Raw genomic sequence first — 13,272 nt, 5'->3', positions numbered from 1 at the left:
TCTGACTCTCTTGCAGGGCCTAAACTGGTCCATCAAAATTGAGTTTTCGCAAACGGAAGCTTCTCTGAAAGCTGTGTATGTGCAGCTTTTCCAGGTATGGACACTGTGTTGCAACTGCCTTAGGACAGTTTTTAAAAAGTCCATGTCAAGCAATTTATATTTATACATGCTGTACCCAAATTTCCAGGAAATGTACACATTCACATTAGGCAAGGTTAAAGTTGGAGACCGAGAGATTACTGAGCTCTACGAGTCTGGTAAGACAGACAGAAACTAACCATATAATACATCCAGAGTACTTAGCCTCTCCAGCAATGACATCTCCTGCTAATCTTTGTCTTATCCCAGATTCAGTGCTCATTTTCTGGCAGTCTTCCATGTACATTCAAGTTCATACAACCTTTGGTTTGAAGCTTCAAGTCCAGGTGTTCCCTGAAATCCTGCTGTCCATCACTCCACCAAAACAGCTTAATGGCCAGATCTCAGGTTGGGAGCAAAATACACATTTCTGTTACCAGCTAAATTTCCATAAGTGTCTAAAACATTCAAAAAATGGGTATGAGGTATGTCATGTGCATGATCATCCAGGTGGTCTCGCAGTTAAAGTCAGGCTTTCTTTCAGGTCTGTGCGGCAACAGAAACGATGATACCACAGACGATTTCACCACCAGCAGTGGGATCATCGAGAGTTCCGCGAAGCTTTTCGCTCTGTCCTGGAGTTTGGGGGATTGTCCAGAGGATATCCCTAACCCCTGTATAAACACTGACAATGGTAACCATTGCATACAGACACTTGAACATCGATTGGATTTACACACACACACAAAGAAACGGATTCTCTCAGACCCAATCAGTGTGATAAGATTATAATTTGAGTCCCTTCATCGACAGACACTTGTTGCTGATGTAATCAGACCTCATTTGTTCAGGTCAACCTAACAACACTTATTGTGTTTTGTTTAAGAGGATCAGGTGCAATCTAAGCCTTTAGATTAATGATGTACTATCAAGATATTTTCCATTGTAGGTTGAGAACGTCATAATGTGTGGAAAGACTAGGATGTCATGTGCTGACGAGTTAAGGTCATCAGCTATTTCTGAAACCTAAAATTCAATCTGACCTGCTCAGAAGCTGCTGAAGTTTTATTGTAGCTCAGTCAATACAGACTTTTTTTTCATGGGCTTTTTAATGATGGTGTGAAATTTGTAACCATAGATTTGCGATGGTCAATTCTAGTTAAGATTATTAAGATAAATTTGCAGAGGAATCTCCTAACTTTATAACAGATGGAAACAGAACCACAGATTGCAGAGATAATTCCCGTTTTACTTTGGGTTCATGTTTAACTTAATGAAGCCCCGTTGAGCTAATCTGGCCAGCCAGATTAATCATGTGTAGCACTCTGTGTTTTGCAAATTATCAATCTGGGTCTGCTCCCATCAAATCATTTTAGAGAAAGGAGGGATATGCAGCAGAACTCCTGAAGCGACACCTAGTGCCCGTCTACCAAAAGGTTGGTTTTAGCCAATCATGGAATCAAATAAAAATGTTAGCAGCGGACATTATAAGAAACAAGAAGTTATGCTGGTCAAGGCATTTCTTGGTGTTCTTCTCTCAAAGAAGAAATCTTGGATTCTGAAACAGATGTGACAGCATAGCAGCAGCAGCTATGCGTGCGTCCTCCCGTGCTGCTGTGTTTGTTTTGGTTCAGCTGTGGCCTCGGCAGCTATTGCTTCTCATCACAGCTGTATGTCCCGCCTTAAAGCATAATACTGCAACGCGATTGGCCCGAACCGTTTTTTGGTTCGGTCACAAATGGTTGAAGCGGGAGCGGCATAAGATGGATTCCCGTATGTTTTCCGAATGCACAAATACCGCGAGGATTCATCTTGCAGGCAAAGTTGTCGTTAAGCTTAGTCCACAACAATTATCAGCGCTCTGCAAGGACATGTCTGTCCGTGTGTGCAAAATAAAATAAACTTTAACTACAAACCTGTAACGTGAAAAACGGACATTGCCAGCTACGATCAGCCACCTAAACAGCCCCCTTTACTGCAACTTCCATAACTCCTCCACTAATAAGGTGGACAGGTGTCAAGAAAGTCAAACATACAGTATTTGCCTCAGATGATTCATTCCATCTTGTCCCTCAAACTGGATGATTTTGCCAACACATTTCTTTTTATTGTTTCGTTGTGTACACTTGCAGAAATATTTGCAGATGAGAAGTGCTCTGTGTTGAATGACCCCAATGGGATTTTTGCCAAGTGCCATGCGTACATCCCAACTGATCTGTACCACACAGTAAGAATGTTTTTATTGAACGACAGGTTCTCAAACTCGCTTTCAGTGAGTTAATACATTAACTAAACGTGATGAATTAACAATGATCTATAACTGATTCTAGGCTTGCATCCAGAGAACATGTAACTGTGGCAACAATCTGCTGCAGTGTTTGTGTGCTTCATTGGGAAGTTATGCAAATGCCTGTGCCTTTCTGGGTGTTGAGCTTGGGGACTGGAGAAGAGCTGCCAACTGCAGTGAGTAACAGCTTCAAGAAACATGTTGAACATTACAAAAAACATTTTATAAAACCCTATGTCTTCATTTTTTCACACTCACATATTTATATGTCTACATCCCAGACTAGCAACGGTTTTTGCATCTCATGCCAATTCTAAGCAGAATCCAGGTTTTCTCTTTAACACCAGCAGCAATTCTGTGTTAAAGCTCTGAAATGTCCGAAGAACATGGAGTTCTCCTACAATGTTCGGGCCTGTAACAACACGTGCCGCTCCCTGTCGGGCCGCGACCCTCGCTGTGAGCTGGAAAACTCTCCAACTGAGGGCTGTGGCTGCCCAGAGGGAACCTATCTGAACAAGGAAGACAACTGCACCCCAAAGGGGCAATGCATGTGTTACCACAGTGGGGGTATGACACCACCAGGACCTATCATTATTGATGGGCAACAGTGGTGAGTTCATGAAAATGCTGAGAACTTTCATGCATTTTTACCATCAAAACGATGCGTTTCCACTGGTTTAGTCAGAAAGTACAAAACGATGGGGGAGCAGATGGATCAGATGGTCAGACTGCATCAGGGAGATTCACATGAGTTTGGAAGAAGAGGATTTAGGCTAATGCCATTTCAGCCCTTGCTCTTTACGTACTTTAGCACGTATTGATGCTCTGTGGGTAACTCACCATGGTAATTGGAGAGGGTCGGATCCAACGGTGACTGGGTCATGTGACCTAGAGCAGCGCTTTCACGTTCTAGGTGACGGCAGTCAAATTAAGCTAATGCTTGGGCCAAAATGTATACGGTGGTGCTTAAAAAAAACTTATACCTTTATTTTGTTGTGACTGCAGTCAATAGAAAAACCCAGATATGACACTTACCTGATCAGACATATTTTTCATGTACATACACGTTACATCCTACATATTGATGTAGGATTTAATCTAGAGGAGGGAATGTGACTTTGCCTTTACAAGTAACTCTGTAACTTCTCAATCTGCTGGTCCGAAGTGGTCAACTATCAGATTCCAAAACATGGAGGAAGACTGTTTAATTTTGCTACAGTGCAGTGTTGCCAGTGGCCTTCAGTGGCACTAAACCTGAATTTGAATATAACTTTGACACTGTCAAGCTAGGATGTACAGATTTGATTTGGTCATTTGTTTGGAAGCTCTCTAGAGCCCTTCCCGTAAAAGTAGCACAATTCAAAGGAAGGAAGAGGGGGATGGGTGGGTTGAAAGGGGATTGTAAAAAGGAATGAGGGAGATGCGGGATATTAAAAGTGGTGCTGAAAGCTATAGAAGAAGAGGGTGATGAAGAATGATGTAAAAAATGAATTGTGGAAAAACCTGGGGTATCCAAAAAAGCAGATGAGTGGGATAAGGTAGGTGGACAGCTGTGCAGAAAATCAGGTTTAAAAGCCAGACTATATCTTAACCATACCCGTTTAGCACCTTGCCTCTATCCTCATCTATAACCAAAGTTAGTATTTGAAATATGTTTATACAGACAAGTTTCTTTGGGGCTGACTGTCCAGTCTATATGGTAACATAAAATGTAATCTTGTATATCTATTCAAATATGATTTCTCTTACAGCCTTTGTGAGGATGGAAAACTCCACTGCTCCAAGGACTGTGGTAAATAATTTCTATCATACGTCATTCCAGTAAAATGAAAATATGTTATTTAAAGAAAATGTTGAAAAAAAAGTAGTACAAAATTTCCCCCGCTTGAAGGTGCATTGCACTGACGCACCTCTCGGTATGTTCTGGTATATGTTGGGTCAGGTTGCGAAGACGGGAAGGTTTGTCTTCACTGCTCAGAGTTTCCAGAGAACACGGCTCAGAAAACCTGTGACGGCCTCAATAAACCCTTGGTAAGCTTCCCCCCTAACGAATTATGTAGGCAATCTTCAAACGCGTTCCTTTTTTTTTTTTTAAATTTGTATCAGTATTTAAATTAAAAGAAATATTGCTTTGCACGTACTGTTTGTTTAGGTTAATCACTGAAAAAAGCTTTATTGATTCTTTTAGCCCTGAAAAGTATAAACTTCTCCAGATTGCACAATGGCATCTTTTTCTTTTTGTAGCAAAATTTGACATTTTCTTTCCTGATATACCACGCTCAGGATGCCAATGTGACCTGTGTGAGTGGCTGTTACTGCCCTCCCAATCAGTATGAGGATCACCATGGGAGATGCGTTTCCAGAAATAGTTGTACCTGTATGTACAGTGGCCAAGTGTTCAGTGCAGGAGAGCAAGTCAAAACCAACTGTAAAACATGGTAACACACCCGCTGCTGCTCCACTTCTGTCCTTAAAAGCACAAGGTTAATCATACTGACATCCTTCTGTCTTTTAGCACCTGTATCCAGGGCCAGTGGAGCTGCACAGATGAGACATGCACAGGGAAGTGCCAAGTTTATGGAAATGGACATTATCAGACTTTTGACTCTAAATGGTATCGCTTTGATGGACACTGTCAGTACACGCTTGTAGAGGTGAGGCCCCCAAATGCACAGTGGAGCGTTTCAAGATGACATTCCTTAATTGTTGCTTAACATCTAGTATCTCTATGACCTTGCTTAAGGATTACTGCGGATACAGAAACGGTACCTTCTCCGTCAGAGTGGAGAGTGTGCCCTGCTGTGATGAAGCCCTCACCTGTTCTCGTACCGTCGTTCTCGATCTGAAGGTGGGTTCTTCTCTCTGGAATTAAACCAAGGACCTATATCACATTCTGTGTTTTTACCTGATGATTTAACCCTTTGTTTTTAATGTCTTATCAATTTACATCGACTTATTTCCTCTCCAGTCACTTTACTAATGGTCTGCTGAGGAATATTGAAATACATGGTCAGCAGGTTGGTTAATTGCACATCATTTACACTTTTCCCTTTCAGGACAAAGTCACTCTGACACTGAGTGACATGAAGGTGACCAGACAACTCCAAGATGGTTGGACTCTGGAGCAAGAATCCCTTTACACTACACACTCTGTGGGGCTCTATATAATAGTCTTAGTGCCCAGCAAAGGTCTAACTCTGATTTGGGACAAGCACACAAGGATCACCATAGAACTCCATCCAGACTGGAGGGTGAGTGATTGGGATTATTGTTAAGGTCACTCATTTGTGTTCACTTCTTTTTACCCAAGTAAAAAAAATATATATTTTTTAAAGATGTTCTTGTTGGCTATAATTAATGTCAAATTCTGCAAGAATACAATCAATGTTTGCAAACTTATTTCCAAGAACTTCTGACCATAAAAAAAAAAACCCGACCCGTTTTTGGTTCGTGGCCAAAAGGTTGACACAGGAATGTGACAAGATGGATTCTTGTGTTTTTGAATGCACAAATACTGCAGGAATTCAGCTTGTAGGCAGAGTTACTAGTGTACAGCTATTTTTGACAAATGTATTTGCCTTTGTTTGCTGTTCCTAATGATTAAAAAAATCTCTGCTCTAGAACAAAGTTTGCGGCCTCTGTGGCAATTTTGACTCCAGTGAGATGAATGACCTACGGATAAGTGGCTCAGCCGGTAAATCCTTATCCTTTTACCTTAAACTCTTTTTATACTACTGTTGAAATAAAAATCCTAACCTTCTTTGTAGTGGTGAGCAGTCCACTAGCTTTTGGCAACAGCTGGAAGACTGCCACTCCTCCTTGCTCTGATGTGACCACTGAGATTTTTCCTTGTGAACGTAACTCATACTGTTCTGCCTGGGCTCAGCGACGCTGTTTGATCCTTAAGGGAGACGCATTCAAGGATTGTCACTTAAAGGTTTGCCAAGCGCTATTTGGCTAATAGCTAATAGTATTAACACTGACTAGCTACAGAGGAAGAAATTGGCCAAAAGCCTTAACATTTTTCTGGATGTTCAGGTGGATCCAGAGCCCTACTATCATGCCTGTGTGCAGGAGTCTTGCTCCTGTGAGTTTGAAGGAAAGTTCCTGGGTTACTGCACGGCAGTGGCTGCCTATGCAGATGCCTGCAGTGATCAAAATATTTGCATAGACTGGAGGACACCTGATTTGTGTCGTAAGTTATAATTCTGTCTATACAAACATCATTATTTAAAGAAACTAGTAATTTTAATGCTCTGTTATTTAAGCATATAATGACCTAACATTTTATTAATGCCTTATACTATACTTAAAATAATTGTTAATGATCCAATATGTACTGTTGCATACAATCATTTCTTCATTAGCTGTCTACTGTGACTACTACAATGAGAAAGACCAGTGTAGGTGGCATTATGAAGCCTGTGGAACGATGCTGACCTGTGGCAAAGACAACAATTTTCATCACAAATTGGAAGGTGACAAGCAATCTTATATGTATTTTACGATGGTCATTTTTCTACTTCTTTGGAGAGTTATTGCACACAGACACTTTAAAATTGTCATTATTTCAATGTGCTCTGAAGACTTTTACCATGATTTTAAAAGTTGTTTTGTTTTTTTTTTTTTTGTTTTTTTTGTTTTTTTTCCCCTGTAAAAGGCTGCTACCCAAGATGTCCTAAAGAGATGCCATACTTTAATGAGCATACTGGCAGATGCACTCAATTGACAAATTGTTCCTGCTATTTCAATGAAACCATTGTCCCACCTGGAGAAGGAATAGTTATAGACTTTGTTTTGTGGTGAGTTTAAACCTTTATGCATGCAAATATATGCTGAACATAAAGCTGCATCAAAAGCTGATAAATCACTTTTCAATAATTATTCAATATTTTTACTCTCACCCAGTACTTGTGAAAATGGAACATTCATTTGCCGTGAGTATCCACAAATGTTCACGATATATTTCTTGCTTTGCATTGTTTTATATAACATTATAGCGACTTTAACATATTCATACTCCCTAAAAATGTCACATTTTTAGGGAGTATGAATGTTTTACCACCACTTTCAAAGTACGTTTATGGAATTTTATGTGAATGACTGGTTTTGCACAATTGGGAGGTTAAAGGAAAAGGATACATGGATTTTTAGAGATTCCATCTATTGTCTATACCCGCTTGTTCCGGCAGGTTCGCAGTGGGTTCTGGTGCCTATCTCCAGCAGTGTTTGGGCGAGAGGTGGGGTACACCCTGGACAGGTCGCTAGTCAAACGGCTGTCAACGGCAAGATGACAGCCGTTCCAGTCGTAGTAGAATAAACTTTGTTCAGAAGGCTTGAGGCTAGAGCAGAGGTTAATTTTTCAGTAGGAAAATGACCTTAAATATACAGCCAGAACTGCAATAACATTTTTCAGATAATGTGTTACATCATTCAGATTGCATGTTAGATCATGTGATTGGTCCAGTCAAAGTCTGGACCTAAATCCAACTGGGAATCTGGGGTCCACAGGCACCACTTTGTGTTGGTCCTTCACATAAAATCCTATTGAAATGTAAAACATGTATTAGTATATAATCCAAGTCAAGGCACTGTATATTTCACATTAAACCAAAAGATTTTTTTTTTTTTTTGCAAAACCTTCAATTTAATTACTACGTCCACATCAACAGCTCCCACAACAACACCTACACCTGCCACAAGTCCCACTGAAACAACTTCTATAAGTACAATACTGACCACAACTACCCCTGCACCAACTACGACTTCTTCAAGCACAACACTGGAAACTCCGGGTTCTACACCTCCAACTACGACTTCTTCAAGCACAACACTGGAAACTCCGGGTTCTACACCTCCAACTACGACTTCTTCAAGCACAACACTGGAAACTCCAGGTTCTACACCTCCAACTACGACTTCTTCAAGCACAACACTGGAAACTCCAGGTTCTACACCTCCAACTACGACTTCTTCAAGCACAACACTGGAAACTCTGGGTTCTACACCTCCAACTACGACTTCTTCAAGCACAACACTAGAAACTACGCGTTCTACACCTCCAACTACGACTTTGTCAAGCACAACCCTGGTCACGAGTGTACTGACTTCAGTCACAACTCCTGAGACTATAACTGGACCAACTTTGTCAACCACCCAATACTCCACAGGAAGTCGTGAGTTATTTGTCTTGGTCTCCACATTTACTATTGTGACCCAAGCAGCTGTTCTCATTCATGATCTTGTATTCTTTCTGCTCACTGTCCTGCACAGAAGCGTCAACAGTACCAGAGTGTTTCTGCAGAGACCTGAAACTCAACAAAAGATGGGCCTGTGGTGACACTTGGACAGAGGACTGTTTTGTTAAGAGCTGTGCAAATGGGAATATACAGTTGACCCCGGTGGTTTGTCCAGAGCCTGTCATTCCCAAATGTCCCAAAAATCGGTTGATAAAGATCATGGATGGATGCTGTGAAACCTGGAGGTGTGACTGTGAGTGTATTTTTCTTTTATGGCTTCACTATTATTTGGTTCCAAATGATTTATTATGTCTGCATGTAGATACTAAAATGGGTCCTCTTGAAAATTCCCAGGTCGCTGTGAGCTCTATGGAGACCCTCACTACATCTCTTTTAATGGCGTAACCTTTGATTTCCTGGAAGACTGCACCTATATTCTGGTGGAAGAACAGTCAAAGCTGCACCACCTGACCATTGCGGTGGACAACTTCTGCATACCAGGGCTCCCAGGGTCCTGTGATAAGGACGTTATCGTAAAATATCAGAACAACACTGCTAAACTCAGTATCAACTATCAGGGTGCTTCTGTTAAGGTATTTGTTTCCACTTTGATTCTCTTTTCTGTGTTTTGCGGACAACAAAAATATATGCAGATGACTATTTCATCATTTTGAGTCTGAGAGTTCTTATAACTCACTAACAAACTGGTATTAAGTCAGACGGATTGACACTGATGTATCTACCTCAGGCCACTCTGAACAATGAGACTATACAGCCACCCTATGAGGAGGACGGGATAAGGTTTGAAACCACGGACTACGAAGTGTTGATCCATCTTCCTGAGATCCGCTCTTTTGTCTCTCTCTCGCCGTCTTTCACCCTGGTCGTCAATCTTGCCATGGAGCACTTTGTCAACAACACCCAGGGACAATGTGGTATGTTTTGAACAGGCAGTGATGATTCACAATTTTAAATTAATGTAAACTTTCTTCTCAGCAGTCTACACCAAACGAATGTATCTTGTCTCCACTGCATATTTAATTTTCATACCATACTTGTCTGCAGCATCCCTTCTCGGTATCTAACTACAATACTCACTTTCCACTCCAACCACTCCACAGCATGATGCCACCACGTCTCTGCTTGATAAGAGAAATTTTCTTAGGTTTAAATACCTTACGTTTACTACTTTGAACATGCTTTTTTGTGGTCAAATACCTCAATCTTTAGGCTCTATTTGAATGCCCTTAATAGCTCCAAGCTTCTTCTTCTAGTTCCTGTTCCTTGACCTTTCTTGAGTTCAACAGTAAGAACTCTATTGAGGGGAGGTAAGGAGCTTCGGAAATATATAATTAAATACCCAAGATATTATAAAACATATGCCTATGATGGATGAATGTAAGCTACTGACCTCATAATTCCCTAACCCTCCCACAAAAAAGCATCTTGCAGATTTCTTTTGTTTTTGGCTTGTTGACACGAAAATTTTTCCTATAATGAACACATTTTAAAACCATTAATCCCATTAATAACCATAGGATATAGAAGATGCAGTTTTCTATAGATTATTCTATTAAGAGGAAATACCCTATGTGAGAAAGTATACCTTATACCCAAGCCTGTAGAATCGATACATTTTTGACATAGTACCTGTCTGGCAGCATGAAGTAGGTTAAGATATATCAGAAAGCAACACATCACATTCCATTCTAAATAAATTCAAGCAGACATGAAGAGTCACAAAGGGTTAGAGAAAACATAGAACCTTCCCAGGAGTGAGCAGCCCTCTAACTTTACTCCAAGAGCATGCAGATAATTCATTCAGGAGGTCACAAAAGATCCCAAAACAACATTTAAAGTGATGCACACTTCACTTGTCTCGGATAAGGTCGGTGTTCAAGATTTAATACTAAGAAAGAGACCGGGGGAAAATGGCCTCCCTGGTTGAAGCTCTTGATTTACCATTAGATCAGAGTAGAGAGTAGAGCCGCTGCTCCTCCACATAGAGAGGAGTCAATTGAGGTGATCCGGGTATCCGGTTAGGATGCCTCCTGGACGCCTCTCTGGTGAGGTGTTCCGGGCCCGTCCCAAAGGGAGAAGACCCGGAGGAAGACCCAGGACACGCTGGAGGGACTGTCTCCCGGCTGGCCTGGGAACGCCTTGGGATTCCCCCGGAGGAGCTGGCCCAGGTGGCAGGGGAGAGGGACGTCTGGGCCTCTCTATTGAAGCTGCTACCCCCGCGACCCGACCCCGGATAAGCGGAAGAGGATGGGTGGATGGATGGTTCGGTTCTAAGGCATAAACCACTGCTGACCAAATAAAAAAAACAAATGATATTTAACTGTGACAAGAAAAAAGCAGCAGAAATCTGTGGGGGCAAATACTTGTTCACCTATCTGAATGCATAGTAATAAAAGATTTTTTTAAGTATTGCATGCATTCTTAAGATGTTTTTAGATGCTAAGTATTGTTAATATCTAAGCTGATGTACCCTGGAAACATTTCTCTGAGCTCCACTTCCATCCTGTCTGCAGGTGTGTGTGGTGGTGCTTCATGCATCCGTAGAGGAGGACGGATCGAGAACGACACCTGCTGTCATTGGACAGCCTACGACTGGGTGTACCATGACCCTATGAAGCCACAGTGTTTATCTGCACCAGTAAACCTACCCTGCATTTATCAGGAACCCACTGGGCCCCCACCTACCTGTTCTCCAAACCCACTATGTCAACTGTTTGAACACCCGTATGCTCCACACACATTAACTGTGTAAAATGTCCCCAGCGACGATGTGTTTACTGTAACTACAAGCTAACTTTCCCAAAATGTCTGTCTCTGCAGAGTGTTTGATGACTGCAGAAAATATGAAGATATGAGTATCAAAAAGAACTGTGAGTTTGATTCATGTACAACCCAAAATGCTTCTTGCTCTTCCTTGGAACAAGGGGCTAAGGAATGTAAACATGCTGGTTTCTGTGTCGACTGGAGACAACTGACTAATGGAAGTTGCGGTGAGCCTTTTTCTTTCTTTACCTTTCTGTCCCATGCTTAGTAAAGCTGGCAAAACACATGGATATTTTAGACTTTGTGTGTTAATAAGTTGCTTTTAATCCTGGGTTTCAGATGTGAGGTGTCCCGAAGGATTGGTTTATGAAGAATGCCGAGATAAAAAAGATGACTACTGCTTTGGAGGGTTTGACAGTTTTCCTTCAAGTGTATATTTCACATCCTACAAAACACAGCAGGAGAAATAAGTATTGAATGCAACATTTTTCTCAGTAAATACCTTTTCAATCAGCTTAATACATAACACAAACTTCCCACCAAATGTGAGTGACAACACCTATAATACAGGTAGACAGAAATGAAACAAAGTTGCCCATAAGTAGTCTCTATTGCAAGGGTGTCAAATTAATTTCTATATGGGGCCACTTTGGCGTCATGAAGTCTTTAAAAGGGCCCGTTACATGTGTAGAGACGATACTTTTAATTTCATAATTTCATTCCAGTTCACATGGTAGTATAAAAGATGCACAGTAACAGAAATGGCAACCTTAACCTCAGTTTATCTGCAAAAAAAGTTGATATTGGGGTGAGTTACACTTACAGAAGGCACAGTTTTAGCCACTTTATACACTTTAAACGGATATACATGTCTCTACTTTATGACATGATATGCTTTTTTTTGCTCTTGAGGGCTGGATAATTTATCTTCACGGGCCGGATTCAGCCCGCAGGCCTTGAGTTTGGCACCTGTGCTCTATTGAAAAGACAATGGCCGCTTCAAAACATTTCCAATATGGAGAGACTATTTGCGGATCTTGTTCAGAAGCCGGTTGACTGTCCTGGCCCTTCTTGCACTTTTGTTGCGTTTGTCTGAAGCCAACTCAGTTCCCTTGGCTGTGTACTTTATATGACAAAACATCCCCACATCAATCCTAAAACCACCTGAATAATAGAGGAGAAATGGTGCTTTACACCAAACCTCACTAAGCATGGCGTTTGACAACATTGAAAGAAATTAATTCTCTTTGTCTGATCAGATTATCGTCTTCCAGTATTTCATAGGATCAAACAAACTTCATTGTACCTTTTCTTCAGCAGTGGAGTCTGTCGCAGTAAGTAGGTCTTGAGAACGGCTTTAATGCCTGGTTCCCACAGCAAGATTTTAATGTTGTTGGCTGATTTTTAATACCTGAGAGGCACCCTATGTGACGGTAAGGAACTCATAGTTATTAAATGTTTGTTCGTACAGTGTGTGGTGTCTGTCCGTTCAAATGACAAGCACAACGCACCACACGGGAACAGGTTTCACTCAGGAACATTTGGATGTCAGACTGGAAATCTCGCAAAATCTCTTAAGCTCAAACGTGAGTTAAGAGTAAATAAACATGGCCGACGAGGAAAGACAATGGCGACAGTTTGTGGACTAATTGTAAGCAGAGAAAAAGACATTACAAAGATTAAGGGGTTGGAGACGGCACAAACGGGGGCTCTACGTTTGCTACATTATGATATGGAAGTGATTTGTGGGCTGTTTTTTGTTACTTCACCTTCTGATTGGCTACATGTCACATTCAACAAGCGGTGTGGTCATTTACATAATTCCTCAGGGAACATTACACTAGTGATGAGAACGGCAGCTCTGTTGAGTCCTTCCGAGCATCA

At 41.3% G+C, this 13,272-nt stretch overlaps 1 protein-coding gene across 1 annotated transcript in view; it reads left to right on the top strand.

Moving 5' to 3' along the window:
- The window catches only part of LOC105936306 (mucin-19), a 35,750-nt gene that overhangs the window by 17,752 nt on the left and 4,726 nt on the right, over positions 1 to 13,272 (top strand). Inside the window, exons 12-37 of the mRNA XM_036148849.1 lie at positions 17 to 94; positions 188 to 257; positions 349 to 486; positions 623 to 772; positions 2,211 to 2,305; positions 2,409 to 2,541; positions 2,732 to 2,975; positions 4,117 to 4,157; positions 4,308 to 4,396; positions 4,649 to 4,803; positions 4,881 to 5,019; positions 5,109 to 5,213; positions 5,422 to 5,616; positions 5,987 to 6,059; positions 6,133 to 6,302; positions 6,404 to 6,560; positions 6,733 to 6,843; positions 7,026 to 7,167; positions 7,274 to 7,302; positions 8,038 to 8,541; positions 8,639 to 8,857; positions 8,959 to 9,197; positions 9,353 to 9,539; positions 11,139 to 11,349; positions 11,446 to 11,615; positions 11,728 to 11,797. Of these exons, the coding sequence (XP_036004742.1) occupies positions 17 to 94; positions 188 to 257; positions 349 to 486; positions 623 to 772; positions 2,211 to 2,305; positions 2,409 to 2,541; positions 2,732 to 2,975; positions 4,117 to 4,157; positions 4,308 to 4,396; positions 4,649 to 4,803; positions 4,881 to 5,019; positions 5,109 to 5,213; positions 5,422 to 5,616; positions 5,987 to 6,059; positions 6,133 to 6,302; positions 6,404 to 6,560; positions 6,733 to 6,843; positions 7,026 to 7,167; positions 7,274 to 7,302; positions 8,038 to 8,541; positions 8,639 to 8,857; positions 8,959 to 9,197; positions 9,353 to 9,539; positions 11,139 to 11,349; positions 11,446 to 11,615; positions 11,728 to 11,797 (3,914 nt within the window). The remainder of the gene's footprint in view (positions 1 to 16; positions 95 to 187; positions 258 to 348; positions 487 to 622; positions 773 to 2,210; positions 2,306 to 2,408; positions 2,542 to 2,731; positions 2,976 to 4,116; positions 4,158 to 4,307; positions 4,397 to 4,648; positions 4,804 to 4,880; positions 5,020 to 5,108; positions 5,214 to 5,421; positions 5,617 to 5,986; positions 6,060 to 6,132; positions 6,303 to 6,403; positions 6,561 to 6,732; positions 6,844 to 7,025; positions 7,168 to 7,273; positions 7,303 to 8,037; positions 8,542 to 8,638; positions 8,858 to 8,958; positions 9,198 to 9,352; positions 9,540 to 11,138; positions 11,350 to 11,445; positions 11,616 to 11,727; positions 11,798 to 13,272) is intronic.

Source organism: Fundulus heteroclitus, chromosome 17, assembly GCF_011125445.2.
Source record: "Fundulus heteroclitus isolate FHET01 chromosome 17, MU-UCD_Fhet_4.1, whole genome shotgun sequence".
NCBI lineage: Eukaryota > Metazoa > Chordata > Actinopteri > Cyprinodontiformes > Fundulidae > Fundulus > Fundulus heteroclitus.
Note: the sequence above shows the minus strand (reverse complement) of the source record. Positions and strands in the feature narration are given on the sequence as shown.